At 40.6% G+C, this 26083-nt stretch overlaps 1 protein-coding gene across 1 annotated transcript in view; it reads right to left on the bottom strand.

The window, feature by feature from the left end:
- pole (polymerase (DNA directed), epsilon) overlaps positions 1 to 26083 on the bottom strand; it is a 94697-nt gene that overhangs the window by 30622 nt on the left and 37992 nt on the right. Inside the window, 12 exon segments of the mRNA XM_055655901.1 lie at positions 3310 to 3486; positions 5750 to 5856; positions 9736 to 9889; positions 11080 to 11220; positions 11397 to 11540; positions 13014 to 13220; positions 18963 to 19175; positions 19799 to 19921; positions 21114 to 21194; positions 22835 to 22937; positions 23640 to 23854; positions 24428 to 24623. Coding sequence (XP_055511876.1) covers positions 3310 to 3486; positions 5750 to 5856; positions 9736 to 9889; positions 11080 to 11220; positions 11397 to 11540; positions 13014 to 13220; positions 18963 to 19175; positions 19799 to 19921; positions 21114 to 21194; positions 22835 to 22937; positions 23640 to 23854; positions 24428 to 24623 — 1861 coding nt within the window.

Genomic DNA, 26083 nt, shown 5'->3' with positions numbered 1-26083 from the left:
TACCTTCTTCCCGATGGCAGTGGTGAGATGAGCGTGTTGCCAGGATGGTGTGGGTCTTTGATAATGTGCGCTCCCTTTGAGGCAGCGACTACGATAGATCCCTTCGATGGTGGGGAGGTCAGAGCCGGTGATGGCCCTGAGGGTGTTTACAACTTTTTGCAGTCTTTTCCGCTCCTGGAGGCTCAAGTTGCCGAACCAGGCCACAATGCAACCAGTCAGTATGCTGCGCACCTGTAAAAGTTCAAGACAATCCTCTTTGACATACCGAATCTCCATTATCATCTCAGGAAGTAGAGGCGCTGATGAGCTTTCTTTATGATTGCAGCAGGGTGCTGGGTGCAGGAAAGATCGTCGGAAATATGCACGCCAAGGAATTTGAAGTTTTTGACTCTCTCCACCATCGTCCCATTGAGGTAAACAGGATTGTGGGTCCTCAACCTTCCTCTTCCAATGTCCACAATCAGTTCTTTGGATATTGAAAGCCAGGTTGTTGTGCTGGCACCATATGGTCAGTCGGTCGATCTCACTTCTATACTCTGACTCATCACCATCTGTAATTCGTCCCACAACGGTTGTCGTCAGCGAACTTGAAAATAGAGTTTGCACTATGCCCAGCTACACAGTCCTGGGTATAGAGTGAGTAGAGCAGGGGGCAGCCTTGAGGTGTTCCCGTACAGATTATCACTGAGGATGAAGTGTTTCTGCCAATTCAAACAGACTGTAGTCGTGGATGAGGAAGTCGAGGATTGAATTGCAGAGGTAATCCTCTGGACACACAGTGCTCTCCATAATGTTTGGGATAAAGACCCATCTTTTATTTATTTGCCTCCGTACTCCACAATTTGAGATTTGTAACAGAAAAAAAAATCACATGTGGTTAAAATGCACATTGTCAGATTTTAATAAAGGCCACTTTTATACATTTTGGTTTCACCATGTAGAAATTACAGCAGTGTTTATATAGTCCTCCCATGTCAGGACACCATAATGTTTGGGACACAGCAAAGTCATGTAAATGAAAGTAGTCACGTTTAATATTTTGTTACATATCATTTGCATGCACTGACTGCTTGAAATCTGCGATTCATGGACATCACCAGTTTCTGGGTGAATTCAATGGTATTACAGCCATCTTTAGCTTATGCTTTAGCTATGCCTCTTCAGTTTTCTCTTCAGCATATAAAATGCATGCTCAATTGGGTTCAGATCGGGTGATTGACTTGGCCACTCAAGAATTGACCATTTTTTTTGTTTTGAAATACTCCTTTGTTGCTTTAGCAGCATGTTTGGGATCATTGTCTTGCTGTAGAATAAATCACCGGCAGATGAGTTTTGAGGCATTTGTTTGAATTTGAGCAGATAAGATGCGTCTATACACTTCAGAATTCATTATGCTACTACCATCAGCAGTTGTATCATCAATGATGATAAGTGAGCCAGTACCTTCAGCAGCTTTATATGCCCAGGCCAGAACACCCCCAACACCGTGTATCACGGATGAGGTGGTATGCTTTGGATCTTGGGCAGTTCTCTCCTCCATACTTTGCTCTTGCCATCACTCTGGTATAAGTTTATCTTCGTCTCATCAGTCCACAAGACCTTTTTCCAGAACTGTGGTTGCTCCTTTAAGCACTTCTTGGCAAACTGTAACCCGGCCATCCTATTTTTGCGGCTAACCGGTGGTTTGCATCTTGCAGTGTAGCCTCTGTATTTCTGTTCATGAAGTCTTCTGCGGGCAGTGGTCATTGACAATTCCACACCCGACTCCTGAAGAGTGTTTCTGATCTGTCGGACAGGTGTTTTGGGATTTTTCTTTATTATATATAGATAATTCTTCTGTCATCAGCTGTGGAGGTCTTCCTTGGCCTGCCAAACCCTTTGTGATTAGTAAGCTCACCAGTGCTCTTTTTCTTCTTAATGATGTTCCAAACTGTCAATTTTGGTAAGCCTCAGGTTTGGCTGATGCCTCTTACAGTTTTATTCTTATTTCTCAGTCTCATAATGGCTTCTTTGACTTTCATTGGCACAACTTTGGTCCTCATGTTGATAAACAGAAATAAAAGTTTCCAAAGGTGATAGAAAGATTGGAGGAAAGACTAGGTGCTGAGAGTTCTCTTATACCTGCATTAAGAAGGCAATTAAACACAACTGAGCAATTACAAACGCCTGTGAAGCCATGTGTCCCATTTCAGGGGGGACGATGTATAAACACAGCTGTAATTTCTACATGGTGAAACAAAAATGTATAAAAATGGCATTTAATAAAATCTGACAATGTGCACTTTAACCACCTGTGATTTTTTCTATTACAAATCTCAAATTGTGGAGTACAGAGGCAAATAAATAAATGATGGGTCTTTGTCCCAAACATTATGTAGGGCACGGTATAAAAAATCCAGGCAAGTGTGCAAAAGATGTTGGCAGGGAAGCTGCAAAATAATAGGGAGGAAAAATATTCATAACAATTCACAACAAAAAAAGTTGCCACACCAAGAAACTACAACATTCCAATTATGCAATAAGCTCATAAGTTTTGGGCGTATTAGATTAAGATTCATTATTAAAACCTGTCCTCCAAAACAATTATTTTTGGATATAGAATTGCTAGTGTTGAATTGCTATGATATTTCAGGAGCAGTCTAATGTGTATTAAATACACAATATTTTCACTTCCCTCATCCGAAGCCTGAAAGTTGTAACGATGGAACAGCTTTGCATGCAATAGACAATTGATGCAGGAGTAGGCCATTCGGTCCTTCGAGCCAGCACCGCCATTCAATGTGATCATGGCTGATCATCCCCAATCAGTACCCCGTTCCTGCCTTCTCCCCATATCCCCTGACTCCGCTATTCTTAAGAGCCCTATCTAGCTCTCTCTTGAAAGCATCCAGAGATGCACACGTATAATTTCAAAGGGACCATATTATACAAATTCATTTGTTTCAACACTGTTAAACAGAAAAATAGAACAGGAAACAAAAAGATAATTGAAAATAGTTCATGTCATAGGCGCAGAATTAGACCATTCTACGAAACAGAATGACCATCCAGTCAAGGTACTTTCACACTTATCTGCAAATCTCAAATATTACCCACTTATTCAACGTGAAATTACTCCAACATGAAGCTTAAATATCAATTTCTAATTAAAAAATATTAAATGTTATTTATTTATAAATCATACAAATTACATTAACATGCCTGAACATATTGTATCATATAGTGGAGGAATAATGTGATGCTTATCTGTAAATCACACTTCATTCTTCTAACACCACAAAAGTTGCTTGTAAAGGCAGAAATCATTACCTTGTAGCTCAGGAGAAGCCGCTGAATTGCTCTGTAAATTAGCTTTGAATCCTTTTCTGCTTGAACTTCAAATGTGTGTTTATCAGGTGGCAGTAGTCCTTCATCCAATTTCTCCAGCATGGCAGTCCTCTCAGCAGCATAAAGGTTGCTCAGATTTGGCATCTGATTACTACGTACCTTCAATACAAAACCCAAAGAGACACCTGGATCAAAGGGGTGGCCCGGTAGTGCAGCAGTAGAGTTGCTGCCTTACAGCGCCGGAGACCTGGGTTCGATCCTAACTATGATTTGTATGGAGTTTGTACGTTCTCCCCGTGGTTGCATGGGTTTTCTCTGGGGGCTCTGATTTCCTCCCACAATCAAAATATGTACAGGTTTGTAGGTTAAATAGCTTTGGTAAAATTGTAAATTGTCCCGAGTGTGTATGATAGTGCTAGTGTAAGGGAATCGCTGGTCAATGTGGATTTGGTGGGCTGAAGGACCTGTTTCCGCACTGTATCTCTAAACTAAACTCTAATATGTCCAAATACAACCACACCATTTCTTTTTGTGTGACCAAAACTTTATCTCAATTCAACCACCGACAGGCACTACTAATTAAGGCCGTGTTAAATTAGAATCTGTGTCACACAGCACGGAAACAGGCCCTTCAGCCCAGCTTGCCATGCCGACCAAGGTGCTCCATAGTCCCGTCTGCCACGATTAGCTCATATCCCTCTTACCCTTTCCTCTCCATGTACCTATCCAAGTGTCTTCAATGTTATGGTTTCTGCCTCAATTACATCCTCTGGCAGCTGCTGTGATAATCACAAGTATAATGTGCTTCCAATCTTAAGACTAACAGAAAATCTGAGATGGCATGCAGACACGTTAAAAAAAAGCTAATACAGTCCAGTGATTGGGGAATTAGACATTCTGGACATATATGGATAGATGAAGTGATAGGTGACTACATGGTTTCTCTTTGCAAAACGTTCAAGCTCTAATTTTGTGAAGTTCTTAGCTGGAATATGTGGAATTGTTTTGTAAGTGGCTTTCAAGATGAGGGAATCCAGCACAAGTTATTAGGAATGGCAGATACCACCAGTAACACTGCTTGAAGTGTTGCAGTTCGAATGGAGCTGGCAGCAATAAACCGCAAGGACTTTGAACAAAGTAGCTCCCTAGCAAAGAGTAGCTTGCAGTCCAAACAATGTGCACACTCAAACAGTACTGTGGACTTCCACTAATGCTATGGGCACATTAATGACATGATCTTCATGCTAAAAGTGACAGGCTACAACTACCTGTCAGTTAAAGAATCAAAGAAACATACAACAATAACTCTCTGCATCATCAAGAGGCAAAATAATTATAGGGTTGTTGGGAGTGGTATTCTCATCAAAGAGCAAAGCTTATCCAGGGTATTTTAAACTGAAGGTTAATTGCACTCCACATGGGAAGCAGATGGAATCTGCAGCTGACTGTTGATCATATATTACAGGATCTCTCCGACTAAAAGTTCAGACACAAACCATTGCAGTCATACACTCCATATTTATTGACACGTTTAAGAGCACCCTTTAATATTTCCAGGAAGATGGGGAGCCTGTGAAATAGAATTGATTCTAGATTGCAGATTGTATTTATTGCCTCCAACCCAGTGGTGGAATCTACGAAAATTTGGTGCCGTTCACATGCATAATTCCTTTCAACATTCAAAATTTATTGAAACTACCCTACTAAAACAATTAATTAATTACATTAATTCAAGAAAAAAATTACTAATAGCCTCAAATGGTTTAGTTCTCATAAATAAATAAGTACAGTCTTCCGGATACCAAGTCTCTCATAAATGCAAGAAAGGGAGTTAATCCATGCCAGGATACGCTCCAGCAATGGCAGCAAGGTGAAGCTTTGCCTGTACAATTCACGTGTGAAAATATTGTACAGTGGGTATCTATTCTGAGAGTGCAGGGTTTTACAGCCATAAAAAAAGACTTGATTTACCTGCACTTCAACTCTCGTACTTCATTGCAAGGGAAATACATAGATATCTTTTATTCAGACAAAATCTTGGTTAGAATAAGTTTTCTCCTCTCAGCATAACTACACTTTAAAAAAACAACTGAATTTCTAGGTGTTCAGCTGGGTAACAAAGTGCAGTTTTTACTTATCTAAAGTATCTGTGTCAACGCTCAACTACAAAGACTTACATCGCCTTCACTGCCCACTCACATGGCAGTTAACATAAGCATATGCGCAAAATTCATGAATCTTGTTCTTCTTTTCCCAACTGCATAAAGGCCAAATGAGATCGGCTGATCCTACAGAGAACTGATGCGTTATTTTGATCATATAATTTATATCAGAACTTTAGTTATTTTATGATGCACATATTACTTCTCAAAATACTTGCTTATAGCTTCATTGTAAAAGCAAATTCCTTAAAGTTACTCACAGTGTCAAGAACAAATACGGAAGCCTTTCTCTGAGAAGGTATGAACAGTCCAAAGAGAGCCTTACTTCCCTGAGCATTGTGATATAAGTAAATGTGTCGAACACTCCCTGCAAAAATAAGTAACAAGTTATTGCACATGCAATCATTCACAAATTTAGCTTACTATTTTGACTATTATGTGCATGGGTAAAAGGGATGATAATAGGGCAAGAACTAAAAGTTGGGTACTAATTAGAAATGCAGAACCATTATCCAAAATTGTTGAATTCTTTGTCCACTTCGGAAGATCGTCGCATGTCAAAATGAAAGATAAGATGCTGTACCGTAAATTTACGTTGCAAGTTAGAATTTCATTGTTCCCTTTCAGGACAAATAACAATAAAACACACGACTCTCGAATTGCATTGGATCAATTCGGAGGCAGATAATAACGAGGTTCCCATGGGATCCTTTTATAGATGCTAGGAAATTCATGATCACATCTGCAGACTGAATAGAGACATTCAGCAACGCAGTTAGCTAACCTGCATTTAATCATCCAACTATCAAGGAAAATTTATTGAGATAGCAAGTTGATAGTCGTATAAGTAAAATGCTTCTCACCTGGGGCATGAGAGGGTCTGAAAAGTGGAGATAATTACCTACTACTGCTTAAAAAACTCATGGTGAGGCAAGGAATCGTAGGTGATGATGTGAAAATACTTTGAAAAAAGGTGTATGCGGCATGTGAATGGTGCTGAAGGTGCCACAATTACCAGGTAAATATTGAGATTGGTAAAGATAAAGGCAATTTATCATGGCTGTGAAAAAGGAAATAAAGGAAACAAGTCAGACATTGTTTGGAGTCGTGAATAGTGGAGAAGAGTTCTTGGTGAAGGAAAAAATATTGAAATGTTAACAAGGATAAAAGCTTTATCAAAACAGATAGTTAAAACAGAGATAAAAATCCTTACAGGACGTAGGGTAATCAAGGTGGCTGTGAGAATTAGAATGTTTACAGTGCATGTAAGCTGTTAGGCAATGTATTCTGATGTTGTTGATGAATCAAATAACTCACCAACCAGATGGTAATAAAGTTCTTCAAATTTTCTTTGCTAGTTCTGACAAAACCGTGTGAACAAAAATTAAACTCAAGCTACTTAACTGAAAACAAAGTCTGTTTCCTGCTATTTAAATACCTTTTAAAGCAAATACATTTAATTTTAGATGTTTCATACTACCTCATGATGGATTTGTAATAATGTTCTAATATTCATCAGTTTACTATTACCACTCCAGTACATAACTGAAGAGTTGATATCTTAAAGTGCAGTCTTTGGACAATGCATTAGCTGAAATTCCCATCAAAAGATTTAGAAGATTTTACAAAACTAAATTATCCTTTAAGTTCTGAAAATGGTCTGGCTGTGGAATTCAATTCCTGGAGTCTTTATTACATTTAAATTTCCCCAAGGTGGTTATTTAGATATAATTTCCAATAACAGTAACAAGGACCACTCCATCAATTCCATGCAGAAGCACTTATCAAAAGCCTGAAGAGGCGAAGCCTATTTTTGATGTTGTCAGAATGAGATGTTGGTGCTGGTAGGTGAGGAATGAAAGAAAACCTGGAGAAGGTAATTATTTTGCAGAACTACATGATTGTTATATTTTTTTATCTGTTTATGTATACTGATTGAGTCAAGAAATCTTTATTAATTCCTATATTTTCCCATTTAATTAGAATCGTCTAACAAGTAAATTATCCAGATGTTACAATGAACTATTCCTATTAATTGAACAAATGCAACTTTTCTCAAATGCTCAGAATTAACCTAGTCACTTGATTTACCAGATTGCAATGTTGCTCAAAGAACAAATACATATTTGAAAGTTTGTGAGTATATTTACTCTAGCTCATTTTCAAAACTGAAATACACAATCAATTACTCATTTTTAACTTTGGTAAAACATTCAAAAAAAAAAAAAATCACAACAATATTTGCCCAAAACGTAGATAAAATTGGAAATACTGAGAAATTTGATTTTGAATAGATATTTTGGCTTTAAGTTTATTATTGTCATATGTACTAAATTACAGTGAAAAGCTTTCTTTTGCATGCTATCCAAACAGATGAGGTATGCCATATATAAATACAATCGTCAGACTCAAGTACAGTAGATAGAGCAAAGGGGAAGATACAGAATGCAGGATATAGTTCTCAGTATTGCAGTGCATCAGTTTCATATGGGATAGAGGTCAAATAGACAGTCCCTAAGCTTGTGGAAGGACCATTCAGTGGCCTAATAATACAGGGCATGAAGCTGTTCTTGTGTCTGGTAGTACATGCTTTCAAGCTTATGTCCTTTGGCCAGATGGGAGCAGGAAGGAGGAGGAAGAACAGGGCTGGGCCAAGACTTTGATTACATTTACTGCTTTTCAGAAGCAGCGTGAAGTGTAGATGGAGTCACTGGTGGGAACACTGGTCTGTGTGATGGACCTGGCTACATCTACACCTCTGTGGAATTTCTTGCGGATTTGGGCAGAGCTGTTCTCAAACACAGCTGTGATGCAACCTGACAGTATGCTTTTTATGGTGCACCTGTAGAGGTTTGTAAGAGGTATTGCAGACATGTTGAATATTCTGTCTCATGAAGTAGAGGTATTTGTGTGCTTTCTTGGCAGTCGCATCCACATGGTTGGTCCACGACAGACCATTGGTAATATTAATGCCAAGGAACTTGAAATTCTCAATCATTTTGCTGCATTGATGCTGACTGGATTATGTACTAACCCTGCTTCCTAAACATAGAAAATAGGTGCAGGAGTAGGCCATTCGGCCCTTCGAGCCTGCACCGCCATTCAATATGATCATGGCTGATCATCCAACTCAGTATCCTGTTCCTGCCTTCTCTCCATACCCCGATCCCTTTAGCCACAAGGGCCACATCTAACTCCCTCTTAAAATATAGCCAATGAACTGGCCTCAACTACCTTCTGCGGCAGAGAATTCCAGAGATTCACCACTCTCTGTGTGAAAAACGTTTTCCTCATCTCGGTCCTAAAAGATTTCCCCCTTATCCTTAAACTATGACCCCTTGTTCTGGACTTCCCCAACATCGGGAACAATCTTCCTGCATCTAGCCTGTCCAACCCCTTAAGAATTTTGTAAGTTTCTATAAGATCCCCTCAATCTTCTAAATTCTAGCGAGTACAAACCGAGTCTATTCAGTCTTTCTTCATATGAAAGTCCTGACATCCCAGGAATCAGTCTGGTGAACCTTCTCTGTACTTCCTCTATGGCAAGAATGTCTTTCCTCAGATTAGGAGATCAAAACTGTACGCAATACTCCAGGTGTGGTCTCACCAAGACCCTGTACAACTGCAGTAGAACTTCCCTGCTCCTATACTCAAATCCTTTTGCTATGAAATAACTAGCTCCTTTGTCTTGCTTTCATTAAGGGAGAGGTTATCACCATGTCACTAAGTCTCTATCTCCTTCCTGTATCCGTCTCTTCATTGTTTCATCCCATCATAGTGGTGTGGTCTGCAGGCTTGTAGATGGAATTAGAGCCAAATTTGGCCATACAGTCGTGAGTGCGCAGGTGGTATAGTAGGGGACTGAGAACGCATCCGTGTGAGGCACTGGTGTTACTGAATTAATGTGGAGAAGGTATTGAAACCCATTCTCACTGATTGAGGTCTGTGGTTTGGAAGTTTGGAGACTAATTCAGATGGGATTACGGTGTTGAAGGCAAAGCTATAGTGGATAAATTGGAGTCTAACATAGGTCCTCATTGTCTAAGTGTTCCCGGGTCTCGGGTGCTGTAAGGCAGCAACTCTGCGCGCAGTGCCACCCTTGGAATTGTCCTGCACTCTAATTTTGTACAATGGATTGCTACAAATACATGGGAGTTTCAAGAGTTATTCAATACCACTTTCTTTTCCTTTTCCCACACCTCTATCTCCTGGCATTCTTATAAAATATCAGTCAACAGATTATTACCTGGCTCCAGATAATTAAATTGTGCTAATGAACACATTTCCAGATATTCCAACTCAAAGGTATCTGCTTCTCGTCCTGCTAAATGGAGTGATAATTGTTTATTGACCACACAAACACATCCAAGCTGGACAAGAGCACGAAAGAGGAGAGGAACCTAGGATTAAAAAGGCAAAATACCCTGTTAACAATGGCAATATTAAAGTTTCAAATAAGTCTCAGAAGTACCCTTGATATTAAAGAAATTATAATAGTCAACAAAAAATAGTACAAAAACTTTGGGAAAAGAGATTCAAATAAGTGGGGTGATGTGGAGTTAACTGTGGGAAAATATACACAAACTGCAGAGCACAAGCCATCCTGTGGTTATCAGCATCCAATGTATGAACGCCAGTGTATACGAACAAATTCCCATAATATTAAATTCGAAAATTCGAAGTATGTATGTTCGTTCCTACGAACGGAAGAATTATTTCCCTCTCTCTCCCCGCTTTTAGTAATTATGCTTTCTCATCAGATTTGTACACTTTTAATGTCATTCATTACAATACTGTGGAGGCATGGTATCCATATTAAATGATTTTATGTGTATTCTGTGATTGCCAAGCAGCAATGATTCCCAAAGCTTAATTGAATGGCCATCAAAGACGAAGCAGAGAGGAAAATAAAACTGTGGGGGCAAGGCAATGGGAGAAGAGTATCTAGGGACAGCATATGTGACCCCCCCCCCCCCCCCCCACAGAAGACATGGTTCCTTCAAAATGTAGTAACTAAACAGAATGTTTTGTCATATTCTGTATTTTTAAAAGATCTGTCCGAACCCTTCTGATACATATAAATAAGCTTTCCCTTTCTCTTCCTGCAAAATACTCCCAAATCTGCTTGTTTTTTGATTGAGCTGGCAGATTAGCTCACAGATAACGCTGTCATGCATTTTCATAGTATTTTGTTTTCTTTGCTTCTACTCATTGGCAAATTGCAAATAAATTATCGTACCCAAACCTTGAATGAATTGCTACAACAGGCAAATCTCTATCTTCCGAGCTGACAGATATTGTTAGTATTCTCTGTACATTTTGCCTTAGAAATTGTGCACAACAAGGTTTACTGTGAGAGCTGGCGTTGCCAACTCATTCAGAAAACATGCAATTTTAAATTGTGGGATACAATTAGCTATGGATGACCAAATCCAAATTGGACTCATTTAAAAGCCTAATGAGTTAAGAGTAGAGAATTCCTCAGGGGTTTATCAAAAACATTAAGATGCCCATTTTAAGGAAAAAACTCTGCAACGCATAAGGCTAGACCTTCTATAAATAAATACCACCAATCATTAGTTATTCAGACCTGTGTTTCATAGACGCCCTCGACATCTGGAGCAGAGAGGTCAGCATTGATCTCATTGATGTGTGCCTGGTACATGTCTTCTGGCACAGAATATTCATAAAGGTTGTAAATAATATTGGAACGTGGAAGGATACGATTGACCTGTTAATAAAAATGGGAATGGATTTTAAAAAGTTTAATATTGTTTACCATTCAACTCTCTGAACAGACTTTTATTTAAATTGAAAATACTCGAGTCTACCACACTAGCATACACCAGGTAGGTGGTAAGATTAAGATTTGTTTGGAGTGGTACAAAAGGGAAAGAATACACTTACTTTTTTGTATACAGTGCTGTCCTCAGTTTTAGGAATCCGCTGATTTACATAAAAAACTCGTGGGATGTTGAGTTTGATGCAATGCAAATCATTACCAACAATAGCCCATAGCTTGAAGAGGCCAGGTTGACTTGTTTCTGCAATCTGAACCATTGAGAGAATTGCTTGAATGTTACAGTAGTTCAAGTAGAAACTAATTTCAAAAAACTTCAAAGAAGCACAATACAGTTGTAAAACGTAATTAAATTTAGCTTTAACTAACTTGGCAGATCACAGAGCAAATAGCAGCTGGCCACAAAGAATGGACGGAATCAGATTGGTAGATATGTAAGGGACTGATGAGCAGAGATTTCTCCATGGGCCGAAGGAGGCAATGAAAAGGCCGTGTTGGGATTTGAAACAAAATGGATGCGAATGGTCAAGCATTTGCCAAGAATGGTCAAGCAATGTTCAGGCTTTGAGCAGACTGAAGAGAAGTGCTCAGTTGTATGACTGCAAGTTTATGGAGAGTGGACTATGAATATGTGCATTGAACAGTGAAGTACAAGATGGGAAACTAATGAATTAGGATCGTTATAGTAGACAAGCATTAGCAAATGTACCCAAGCATAAATAAGCCAATAATACTCAACCTAAGGTATCATGAGATAATAAACAAGAGATAAATGCAGTGATTGTAAACATACAAAATATTTAATGGCAAAAACAAAATTAAATGAACAAATGTGGTAGATTTTAATGTTTTGAGAAAAACTGGACGTAATTGGATAAATGGAAGTAATGCAGGAGATATAACGCACATTGATTTTCAGTAGCTGTACCAAGCAAGCTCAGGTATTCAGTCCAAGAGGAAATGCAGTAATAAGAATGGAAAGTTGGTGCAAAAAAATAAAAATAAATGAGTAAATGGGTGTATTCTGAATCTAAGAGAGCTGGAAGCAGGGTATTCTGGAAGAGGTGCATTAGGGATACGAGCCAAATGCAGGCAAATGGGACCTGCTAAGATGAGGCATCTTGGTTGGCACAGACAAGTTGGGCCAAAGGGCCCATTTCCATGCTGTATGATTTGATGAGTGCTCGGCCTATTCTATAGAACAACATGAAGTCACGAAGCTTGAAAATCCCTCTTGGAGGTCTACAGGACAGGATTCCAGAAAGACAAACAATAGAATGGGCACAGGTTGCAGATGCAAGATTGTGGCGGCAGATTTGAGCATCCCTTTATAGAAAATACTAAAAGGTTGAACAGAGAGGCAATAAATGCAAAAGCAATTCACTAAGTTTATGCCAGGAATATGAAACACATTCTAATACACCCTTCGCACTTGCATTGAAGAGTTGGCAACCAGGATAAAGTTTTAATCTGATGTACATTTCCAATAGATGAAGAGAGGTTCATTGTAGAGTGCACCACTGATGCAATGTGCAGTCGTTGCTTGAAAAGCTTCAAAGGGATAAAATATTTGAGGCACAGGATGATACTGGGCTCTGCCGAAAACATTGTAAATTGTGATTAATTTTGGATTGCTCAAGTCACATAGCCCCGACATGAGCTGAATTACTTTCTCCTGAATAGTTCTTCAGTCGATAACTCAGTTCTAATCTGAACAACATTACCTGTACAATCTGCCATGGCATATCTAAAATGGTGCGGGCAGTCCGACGTAGAAAGCTGCTGAGGCTATTTGCTGGACCGTCTCGAATGGGCCTCCCTAGTGCAGCTGCCCCGTCATTCAGCTTCCTTCTCTTGTGGCGGGCTTTTCTCTGTTTTGCCTGGAGTTCCCATTTTTTCTTCTGGTACCTCAACCACACTAACCGTTCATTCTGTTGCAAAATATAACACACATTAGCAAGTCTTTTTTTTTTTTTTAATTATTAGTTTTCTAATTCTCTTCCAACGTCCATCAATTACATGGCCAAAACATTGTTCCTCTGCAGATATTAGTTTTATACAATGAACACTTTTATTCTCTTTCCGCAACATTAAATCTGCTTTATAACACAATTCAAAATCATGTGTGAATGAGATTCAAGCTGAAATAATATATTCAAGTATAGCAGGGACTCGCAGGAGTCCAGCCAAAAACTAAGCGGACACAAGTTGTGTGCTTGAGACGCGTTTTAATCGATAAGATACAGCCCCCTACTCCTCAAATACCACAAATAATCAGCAGGTAAGGCTGCAGAGGTGCTGAGAAAATGACCAGCAATGCCACCTTAGGTTGATGTGTCATCTAATTAAGTTATTAGATTGTAATCCAGAAACCTCACAACATAAAGATGGCGCCTACCTGCGGCGACAATTTGCCCGCAGCCCAACAGAAGAGGATTATTTACAGCTACAATCAACTTACCTGGATCAGAAAAACGGCAGAAATCGGCGCCGTAACGGACAAGCTGCTAGTGCACTTGAAGGCACTAGCGATATCGCGATCTTCCACATCTGTAGGAGCCTCCGACTGCAAATGTTCCCACGATCGCTGAGAATCATAGGTACTGTACCTGGAAACACCGGGAAGACCTCCGGAGTCAACGAGCAGGATTTCCCAGGAGCAACGGAGCTGGAGCTGCCGTCTGTCAGGGAATCCCTGTTCCAGCGCAAGTTCGCAGAAACAGCAGGTACAGTAAGTAGAGTACATGGAAACAACGGAAAGGCCTCCATTGTGTCCGGAAACATGGCCGACAGGCAAGACCTCTCCCTACCATCCTACTGGCCAATGTACAGTCCCTTGAAAACAAAGTGGAGGACTTAAGGGCAAGGCTGCTTTACCAGGGAATGCTCTGCATTTGTTTCACAGAGACATGGCTCCCCCCCAGACTCAGCGTTCCATCCTGAAGTTTTCTCCATCCACCGTATGGACCGTACACTGGCATCTGGCAAAGGGAGAGGAGGGGGCATCTGCCTCATGGTCAACTCTGCGTGGTGCTCAGACGTGGCAGTCCTATCCAACTTCTGCTCTCCACATCTGGAACACCTGGCTGTGAAGTGCCGTTCCATCTACCTACTGAGGGAATTCACATCCATCATCCTGACCAAGGTCTACATCCCTCCCAGGCTGATGCCCATCTGGCACTGGGGAAGCTGCACGCTGTGGTCAACAAGCACCAGACGGATTACCCCCGAGGCATTTATAACCATAGCCGGGGACTTCAACAAAGCCAACCGTAAGAAATCGCTCCCTAACTTCTACCAACATGTCTCCTGCAGCACCAGAGGAGTAAACACCCTCGACCACTGCTACACGACCATTAAAGACACCTATCGCTCTATCCCTCGCCCTCACTTTGGTAAATCCGACCATACTGCAGTGCTGCTTCTTCCTGCCTACAGGCAGCAATTGAAGGGCACACCCTCAGAGGTGAGGACAGTACAGAGCTGGTCGGGGGGGGGCACATAAGAACAACTCCAGGACTGTTTGGAGCCTGTAGACTCGGCAACGGACCTGAACGAATACGCCACAGTCGTTACAGACTTCATAAAGAAACGTGTGGAGGACTGCATCCCAACAAAAACCTTCTGAGTGTTTCCTAATCAGAAGCCTTGGATGAACCATGAGATCCACACTCTTCTGAAGTCCAGATCCCGGGCATTCAGGTCTGAAGATACAGAGGCCTACAAGAAGTTCAGATACGATCTCTGTACGACCATCAAAAAGGCCAAAAGGGACGTCTGCTCCAAGCTCGAGGATGAGACGGATGTTCGGCAACTGTGGCAGGGCTTGAATGCCTGTAAGGCGAAATCAGGATGCAGCTCAAATGTCAGCAAAGCATCACTCCCTGACGAGCTCAATGCGTTTTGCGCACGCTTTGATAGGGAGCCCCCATTCGCCGTGATGGTATTTCAGTCACAGTAACAGAGTCCAACGTCAGAAGATCCTTCAGGGGGGTGAACCCTCGGAAAGCACCTGGACCTGATGGCATACCCGGTCGTGTCCTAAAAACCTGTGAGGGCCAACTGGCTGGAGTTTTTATGGACATTCTCAACCTCTCACTTCTGAGGTCTGAGGTTCCCACCTACTTTAAAAGGACATCAATAATACTGGTGCTCAAGAAGAACAAGGTGACGTGCCTCAATGACTATTGACCAGTGGCACCAATGTCCGTGGTAATGAAGTGCTTTGAGAGGTTGATTATGGCGCATATCAACTCTTACCTCGACAAGAACCTCGACCCACTGCAGTTCGCTTACTGTCATAACAGATCAACGGTGGATACGATCTCACTGGCTCTCCACTCCGCTCTGGACCACTTGGACAACAAAAACTCATATGTCAGGCTGTTATTCGTTTACTTACAGCTCGGCATTTAATACAATCATCCCCTCCAAGCTGGTTACCAAGCTCTCAGATCTGGGTCTCTGCGCATCCCTCTGCAATTGGATCCTCGATTTCCTCATCCACAAACCACAGTCTGTCCGTATTGGTGGAAATGTGTCATCCTCGATAACAATCAGCACAGGAGCACCTCAAGGCTGCATGCTCAGCCCTCTGCTTTACTCACTCTATACTCATGACTGCGTAACCGGACATAGTGGGAACTCCATCATCAAGTTCGCTGACAACACCACCGTTGTGGGACGAATCACTGATGGGGACGAGTCAGAGTATAGGAGTGAGTCGACTGATTGACCAAATGGTGGCAACAAAATAACCTGTCTCTCAACACCAGCAAAACCAAGGAATTGATTGTGGACTTCGGAAGGGGTAGGATACAATCCCGTCTATATCAATGGTGGAAACGGTCAAGAACTTCAAATTCCTGGGCGTGCACATTTCCAAAGATTTTTCTTGGTCCCAGCACACTGATACAATCATAAAGAAAGCACATCATCGCCTCTATTTTCCTGAGAAGACTACGGAGAATCGGTATGTCACGAGAACTCTCTCGAACTTCTACGGGTACAAAGTAGTGAGCATGCTGAGACATCGAGGTTGTGAAAGGCACTGTGTAATGCAAACCCCTCTTTCATTCCACCAAGCATCTACCACTGTACAACACATCAAGTTGCATGTTTTGGAATTTCAAAATAATTGGACCGTGAAATAAATAACCTAATTACACAATTACATTAAATGCTCCAGCTCAAATGTTAAACAAAGTTAAACGGACTTGTTAGGAATCATGAGAGAACTCACTCAAGAACAATGCAAGCTCACATAAAACATTACAGAGCAACTGACCCCAAACAAACAGAATTCTCTCAACTCATTCTATTTTAGGTGGAATTGGCAGAACAGAAAACACTCACAGGCCATAATCTGCCAACAAATGAGGGATGAACCAAACAGGAGAAAACGATTTCTGCACACAAGAACAGTATACCAGCCAAGTAGCAGAACCACAGGAAAAGGTACCAATTAAACAGACACAATAGGTTTTACATTACAAATGTTCCTTAAGGGTGATGGAGTGGAAATAAAGAACAGACCAATGTAATTTATGCTAAACATTTCATGTCAAATTCTTGATTATTCTGGAGATTTAACATTGGTCTCTCAGTTTAATACTCAAAGCAAAGATACCAACTGTGGCTGTTGTATATGACACATAACTGGCTTTAGGAATTACTACTCAAATCTATTTGTGAGCGCTTTGTTTCATTTTGCAATCAAGAGAGTCATTTATAACTGTATTATCTCATAAAGGCTTTGATGAAAATTTCTTTGAGCCTTCCAATTGCCAACTTAAAACGGCGAAGTACATAAACAGCAAACATTAGGAAAATTATGAAAAGCCAATGCAAGGATTTCACATATAAAAATAAATCCCAGTACACGCTTCCTGACAAATGATTACATTAAAAAATGAAGGCCAAAATAAATTTCACCGCAACCTTTATGAGGCAGGACAGTTAATATGATTCTCTTGACTGCAAAATTAAACACAAACAGCTCACAAATGGATTCAAATTCCTGAAATATTAAGTTTTTATTTGAACAGTACCGTTTCATTTTTCCTCAGAAGCACCAAGCTCCAATAGTATCTTTCTAAAATACTTCCAAAAGTCTCAGATACAGTAAAGTACTGGAAGGCAGGTTTATCCTGTCAGTTTGAACTGACGAGTGCTTGGTCCACCCTGGCATATCTACTAAATAACAGGCTTACTGTACATTTTTAGAAATAAACTCTTGATAACATTTTTGTACAACTGAGGGTAGTAATTATTACACTTTTCACTGCAGTGAAAATTGTATGATGAACATAGATCAAAGATACATGGAATTAAATATCTGCTAAGAATCACAGCCTAAAAAGTTGATGAATGAAGTGAAAAATCAAACTGCTGGAAGAACTCAGGAGATCAGGCAGCATCTGTGGAGACTAATGGACGATCAACATTTTGGGATGAGACCTTGCATCAGGACAGAACGTAGAAAGCTCCCCCACCTGACCAAGTGCTATAACTTGCTTAGATAGAATTGCAATTATTTTTACATAACTGCAAGAATACACATGACCACCAATAAACCTTGGTGAGCATTTACAGAAGTTGTCACCGAACAAATATCTATCAATCAAAATACAGGTAAATAGATATGCACATATTACACCACACCATTGAAAAATATGGTAAATCTTAGTTATTTGCATAAAGTAGTAAGACAAATAGCAAAGAAACACACGTTACAAATGAAAATCAATTCCCCCTCATCCAAGGCTGCAAATTGGCAAGTTGTTCTTTTGCACATGAAGACAGACTCCACGTTTTACCCACTGTAGCAAAAGGCATGAGAGGATGTCCTTGAAATAGTACAACAGAAAGTTAATTATGCCAGGCTGATTTTAATGGTAGATTTTAGAGGTTTAATTAAATGCCTTGGATCATTCAAATTCAAGACAAGATCTAGAAATAGTTGTCCATTTCACTACCATTATGCTTTTATAGAATGAAAAAGCATAGATTTTATTAATAAAAACATCCACGTTAATCAAAATAGTTTCAAAACTAATCAAGTAGTTTTCTTTCTTTGGACACTTCTCGGTGGCCATAAAGTAAGATCAGAAACACAGAGATAAAAATCTGGTTTTAAATTGTGTTTATCGTGAGAAATGTGTGAACACAGCAACAGTGCTAGTCTTCTCTTAATAGGATAATTTTATTTTTTTATATGTCCATGTAGAGAGGGCCATTGTTGTATGTGCATCTGAAAGATTTCAATTACAAAAACAAATCACCCGCCAGTGTTACTGAGCATAAACCATTAATGAACATTCATTCAGAGATAAGCATGACATCACTAGCCCAAAAGTTTTTTTTGGCATCCTATTACCTCTGTCAGTAATCTTTAAAAACAGTTTTGGGGGTGGGAGATTGCAACCTTCACGTGGTTTGCTCTGTTTCAACTAATGCAATCAACCCGGCGTGCACAATCAAATAGAACAAGTTGTCCTACAACTTTAGGTTGTCCTACAACTTTAGGCTGTGCACGCCATGCGCAGGAAGAAGAAGAAAAATAGTTTGTATTAAATACAATTCAAGGTGTTTTAATTTTACACAGTAAAACAAATATATTCAAACGTGTCCAAGAGGATCTGTTTAATTCTAATCTCCCACGAATAAGATACCTTTGATTCTCCTAGTGGTGGTGGAGGTCCCAATATCTCTCTCCAAGACTGGGTTAATTCCAGGTCTTGGGATGCTTCCTGACTCTCATTCCCACGTGTTCTCTTTGTACTGATGGGGATAACCGGTTGTACTCCTTGCTTCGGTGTTCTTAAGTCTTCCAGATCACAAATCTCCGAATGCTGATCGCTTGTTGTACGCAGATTGGATGTCACCTGAAATTTAGAAAAGTTTCAGGAAACGTTTTTTTTTTTTTTTTAAGTAATTCTTCAAGAGGGATCAACCTTAGTCCCTGTAATTCTGATGTAAACTACGTTAGGTTTGGGACATTGATCAGTTCCCATTAATGTACATAAAGATGTTCAAAAATATATTTTTATTGATAAAGGAAAAACAAGAAAATTGAATCAATACAGAAGATACTGAATCGTGAGAGAGGGAGAGGGAGAGGGAGAGGGAGAGGGAGAGAGGGAGAGGGAGAGGAGAGGGAGAGAGGGAGGGGAGAAGAAGAGAGGGAGAGGGAGAAGGAGAGAGAGGAGAGAGAGGGAAAGAGAAATGGAGAAGGGGAGAGGAGAAGTGGAGAGGGAGGGAGAGGGAGAGGGAGGGAGATGATAGGGAAATGATGGTAATGATACAAAGAGAAATAGTGAAGATTTTGGAAACATGAAATAAAAATAGGAAATGCTGGATGCTCTCGACAGCTCAGGGAATCACTCTGATGTGAAAATAAGAATTCACGTTTCACTTAGATAGCCCAACATGGCAAATATTTTGATGACAATTTCACCTTCAGAACTCAAAAACATTTGTCTTCAAAAGACAATTGGAGAACACATACCTGCCTGACTCCAGTGTTTGTGAACAGCTCATTGATTTTCTTTTGTTTGTAAACATCATTTTTTTCCAGCAATTTCTTATGAAGCCAATCGGGGTGTCGTACTCGTGGAACGGGATTTTTCACCTGCAAGGGAACGATGTTCAGTCATCACAGATGAAATATAGAATACATTCATATATTTTCAATAGTGACATATGACAGATTTTACTGCAACTACAATTGTAACCGTTAACCTGTTCAGTGCCACCCCCGAGTATACTTGGGTCATAACCAATAGTTAAAAAAAACCAACTTGGCAGTGAACAGGTTAAATTCAGCAGTTAGCATCACAATACACGAGAAAAATACCGCCTCATGTTCTCTACAAATTTCTCTAAGTGACAGGAAGGACAAGCAAACAACATCTGCGTCTTCTTTCAGGCCAATATCCTGGTACTTCTTCTTTCGTGTCCTTATGCTATATAGTGGCTCGCCATTGCTGTACACATTATTGCGCTATTGGAATGTTAAGTGCAAGGTCTGCAGTAGTACATGGATTATCCAGCAATGGGCATTGCAGTAGGTGTTGCATTGTCTGGGTCTGTGTGCCATAATCACAGGCTGTTGTACCCTCGATGTAGCCCCATTTATGCAATATCACCCTTGACCGCCCGACCCCGGATCGCAGTTGGTTGAGACATCTCCAGTTCAGCCAGTGTTCATCAGCACCTGGTGGTAAGTGCTCTGCTGCTGGTATGCCCATCTTGGTGGAAATAGGGAGTGGCTAGTCTGTTCTTCCACATCTAGAGGCGAGCTTCAGTTGGTGTTTCCAATGGGGTGACGCTGTTTACGCTCTTACGGGATTTTAACCGTCTGGGGGGGGCACATGGTTGTGTAATGGGTGTCCATCATCTGTCAGTTTTTTCAGCTGCTCCTGGTACTAAGGCACCAGTTATAGGCAGTAACGGGCAAGATATGTTAATTGCATACCTGATATCAAAATCTTACCATTGCTGTTTGACATCTATATCAATGATTTGGATGGGAATGTACAAGGGAAGATTAATAAGTTTGCCAATGACACTAAAATAAGTGGCTTCATAGACAGTCACGATGGTTATCAAATATCACAACAGGATCTAGATCAGCAGGGTAGTGGGTTAAGTAATGGCTAAAGGAGTTTAGTGAAGATAAACACCAGGTGTTTTGGGAAGACAAATCAGGGCAGATCTTCATAGTGAATGGAAAGAAGGCAATGAGGGGGAGTAGGGGAGAGGGTGAAGTACAATTTTGGTGAAGTATAACTTTTATTTACACAAAAAATATAGGTACTAACCTGCTGAAGAGCGGCTGGGATGGTGATAATTTTCTGAATTGCATTGCCAAGACGTTCAATGTAATAATCCCAATCCAGAATCTAGAAATAATGGAATCATATTTGTATTTTATCTAATTTAACTTGTTCTCCAAGTCAACAGTGGGGCGCATGCACATAGCAGCCCTAGGATTCTTTACATCCTTACTCTCAACAATTCAATTAAGGATTGAATGGCACCCTGCAAATATGGAATAACTTTGTCACTTCTTTTTGTCGTTTTGTTCTGAGATTCAGCAATACTTCTGATCTTATATTGCTTTTGCTGTTGCATAGTAGTTTTCAACTGTAAGCAACTAGTATTATGGTTGATACACAAAAGTACACAAAGCGCTGGAGTAACTAGGCGGGTCAGGATCTCTGGAGAATATGGATAGGTGACATCGGGACCTTTCTTCGGACTGATTCAGTCAGCTGAGTTACCCCAGCACTGTGCCGTTTCACTTTAAAACTAGGCCCGGTCACCGTGGGGCTCCCTCCCCTCTCACTTCCAAGGTGGAGTATATCAGCGACTCTGGGGGATGAGGAGGCGGCCGCAGTGAGAGAGGAGGTGTGTGGGTTGAGGTGGAATGGACAGAGGAACAAAAGAAACAGACAGCAGTGGTAATGATTCAGCGGATAAAGCCACGGCCAAGAGCAAGAAACAGCAGCAGGTGAGAGTGGCTCATTGGTGTGCATTGCGAGTCGGGTCGGAAGCCAGGGCTCTAAACGGCCGGGTGATGGTGGAGCTGGGGATTGATCAGCAGTCATTCCATTCACATTCAGTTTACATTTTATATGTGTTTTTTTTTAAGTTTCTGGCACTCCGTAGTGCTTAAGAGACACGGGAGCAGTCATTAGCTGGCCAGGGGTTTATTGACGTTTCATTATCATGTGACCTCTGTTGATCTGGAAAAAATGGATAATCGAGAAAGTCTCTGGAACTGAGGGTGCCGGAAAATTGGTGTTCAACCTGTATCTCCAGATTCAGGGACAGGTCTTTCCCAGCTGTTATCAGGCAACTGAGCGATATTTGAATCAGCTAGAGTGCAGTCCTGACCTACCATGAACACCATTGGGGACCATTGAACTATCTTCAATTGGATTTCAATGTCATATCTTGCACGACATGTCGTACCCTTTATCTGTGCACTGCGGACAGCTTGATTGTATTAATGTATAGTCTTTTCTTTGACTGAATAGCACATAAAAGCTTTTCATCGCACCTTGGTACATGTGACAATGATAAACTAAAGTAAACAATTCTGGAAAGCAGTCAGTGAATTGGGGCAATACTATTTAACTAAATATCAAAAGGTTTTGAATCAAAGGAATTCTCTCCCCGAAGGTGCATGCGCTGTTCAGCTGAATATATTTAAATTAGGGATCCGATGAGTTTGAACACAAAAAAAATATTCAAGGAATTGGATGCAAACAAAGTTCAAATCCAATCCAGAATCATAGCCCAATCCAATTTAAAACCAGACATGAAGAGCTCACCACACCACAATCCTTATATTTTGGTTTTGTACCATTAAAATGTAACCATTTTTAGTTTGCCCAAAAGAGAGCACAGCATTTTAAGACGCTGCTTTGTTTAGCTTCAATTGGTAATAAATAAATGTACCAAGTTTAGATTAAAACTACCTCAAAATTTAGAGCTAATGAATCATTTGTCAAAAGGTTTCTCCAGTAAAACTTACTAATCGTATGTCCAGGTCCTGCAAAGAGGGACTCTTCAACCATTTCCTCAGATAGTGCTTTCTTACACTTGGCTCCGCCTGGAAAATGGCCAATGGGATTGCTCTGCAAAAGAGTAAGCATTTATACATAGTGACTCCTTTACACCTTCAGATGTTCCAGTCTTTGAGAATTAATGAATCTCTGTCTAATCATTAATTATCTGTCTAATAATTAATCAATCATACAAGGAGCAAGATAAGTTTTTTTTTGCTAATCAGAGAAATCAAACAAATTCTGTCCACTAATCCTACACAGAACTGCAAGTGCTGGAATCTAGAGCAAAAAACAATGTGCTGGAGGATTCAGCCAGGCAGGCAGCATCTCTGGAGGACATGGATAAATTATATTTTGGTTTGGGACAGAAGAGAGGTCCCAACCCAAAACATGGCCTATCCACGTTCTCGAGAAGCTGATTGACCTGATGAGTTCCTCCAGCACTTTGTGTTTTCCTCCCATTAATGTGTTTTCTGATATATGAAATATTTAACAATGTAGCAATCAGCACAAACATGCTATGGTTGAATGGGTTCAAGTAACACTTATAGCACTCAATATGTGACATTTTAATGTGCTCTAAAACTCAGTTTCTTGATTCATTACTTATTAGCTTGCATGCTAAAACACTCAAAATGCTTCCGAACTGAATGGGTTTATCAGTTTTTCTTTCACTTCTCATTCACAAATAACAAGACGCAGCTACAAAAATTAAATTTAGGTGAATTTACAAGAGTCTCCAGTAAAATGATTAAGACTTATTTTTCTTACCTGTCAGTTACTGGAGATCCTTCTGGCTTCCTGGAGATGATAAAGCGACAACTCAGTCCTGCATCTTTCACCATTTGATCCCCAAGAAATTCTGCAAGCCGTTTGGCAGTGCTGATTGAGGTGGACTTCTGTTCACCATAATCTTCCAATTTACGAGACATTGATCGATTCTCAGAGATCAGTTCAAATAACTCTGTGTCAGGCATGTTTGCTGCCTACAAATCAAAACGACGGAGTAAGCCCAAACAGACACCTACAACAGCGTCATTCTTACTCATTTTTTTACATTCACATTTAGTAAAGAATCTGGAGCAAAATATTAAAATGATGGAGGAACTCAGCAGATCAGGCAGCAGGTCGGGTTGAGACCCTTCTTCAGACTGATACTCCATTCATCCTTGACTGGACCACCCTTTCCACTCCCAGATATGCCGTGCACCGTGGCTCCATTTCATCTTCAGCCAGATTCACGCCTTCAATTCTTATCAGCCTGATGAAGAATCCCAACCCGAAACATTGTCTGTACATTCCTTCCACAGATGCTGCCTGACCTGCTGTGTTCTTCCAGCACTCCAGTGCTTTGCTTTCAAAATCATCTTTACCCTAACACTGCTATCCTTCAAAAGGTTATTTTTCTAAATCAAAACACTAGAGGCGATAAGGAAATGGAAAATGTTTTTGTAACTGGTTTTTCCAACTGCACATTAATATTAAAAACGACATCTACTGATGTCCATGTAAATGGGGTTACATAGTTGATGACATTGCCTCAGTACCAAGTACCATACCTTGCTGTACAATACATCCAGCCAGTAATCTGCTACTTTGGCAACAGATGCATACACTTCCTCCAAGGTAGTGCCTTTCAGAAAGGCCTCAAACACAGAAGACTGAAAAATCTTGATGAGCTGTAATTCTCCTCGACGCTTCACTTCAAAACCTTTGAGTTCTGCTAGTGAGCCATCCTCATTAAATACTGCATATCTGCCAGAAACAAAACAAATCAATCAGCATCACTCAGAAAAACACATCCACGAGAGTGGCTACTGACAACTCAAGATGCAATCCAAATAGGTTTTCTGGCTGAATAACTATCCTTCAAGTAATGAAATTCATCAACCCTATGGTCAAAACAGCCTTAAATGATGAAAAGATCCTTCTGCAATGTACGGATAATGCAGAGATATCAATTAAGGCGAGGCAGGACTGGGATACTAGTATTTGTGAAACAGAACCAAGTAAAAGCTAAATAGGAGGATCAATAACATGTGAGCTCAAACTAACCTTATCACCAGGCATTATCATTATTTAGAAACAAGGAACTGCAGATGCTGGTTTACAAAAAAAAGACACAAAGTGCTCGATTAATTCAGTGGGTCGTGATCTGAAGAACATTTTTGTAAGTGATGTTTTGGGTCCAGTTCATAATTATTTGTTAATATCAGCAATGGTCCATAGAGCGAGACCAGGCAATTCACAACAGATGATCATAGATCGGGGGGAAACAACGCCACCCAGCTAAAACTCACACAAAGAACGTACATACTCCACACAGAGTACTGAAGGTTAATATCAAACTGAGGTCACTGAAGCAGTGAGGTAGGAGGACCACCTGCTGGGCCACAGTGCCGGTGTAATTTCTCACAACTTTAGTAGTGTCGACCTTAGGGGTAATAATAATAATAATAATGCATTTTATTTGCATTTCTGGACACCCAAGGACACCTTACAGGACATAAAATCACAATACATTTATCAATATTAAAAATCAAGTTGATTAAAAACAAAAAATACACAAAACATTTTAAGTCATTAAAATCAGGGTGAACATGGTGGAAGTTATGTCGGGTATGCTAATCTAAACAGGTACGTTTTGAGTTGTGATTTGAATTGATCGATAGTGTCTAGGTGATAGATGGGAGGTGGGAGAGTGTTCCAGAGACGTGGGGCAGAGCAGCTGAAGGCTCTGGCACCCATGGTGCTGAGTCTAAATGTGGGGACAGTTAAAATTGCAGCTGAGGAGGATCGAAGTGACCGGGAAGGAGTGTATGGTAGCAGCAGGTCAGAGAGGTATTGGGGAGCAAGGTGGTGTAGGGCTTTGAAGGTCAGCAGTAAAATCTTGTGGTGGTGTGCATCCGGTGGTGCACAGGGAGCCAGTGGAGCTGAGTGAGGATGGGTGCGATGTGGTCCGATGATCTGGTGCAGGTGATGATCCGGGTTGCAGAGTTCTGAATGCATTGGAGGCGATGAAGAAGTTTATTGGAGGTGCAAGTGAGGAGGGCGTTGCAGTAATCGATGCGGGATGTGACCAGAGCGTGGATGAGGACTTCTGTAAGCCATTTAGTATTGTCATCCATTTAGAACAGAGGGGTAAGCCATTTAGAACAGAGATAAGGAAATACTTTTTCACACAGAGACAATAGACAATAGGTGCAGGAGTAGGC

This window comes from Leucoraja erinacea, chromosome 25 (genome assembly GCF_028641065.1).
Source record: "Leucoraja erinacea ecotype New England chromosome 25, Leri_hhj_1, whole genome shotgun sequence".
In the NCBI taxonomy this organism is placed as follows: domain Eukaryota; kingdom Metazoa; phylum Chordata; class Chondrichthyes; order Rajiformes; family Rajidae; genus Leucoraja; species Leucoraja erinaceus.
The sequence above is the reverse complement of the archived record's forward strand: the minus strand, read 5'-3'. Positions and strand labels throughout refer to the sequence as shown.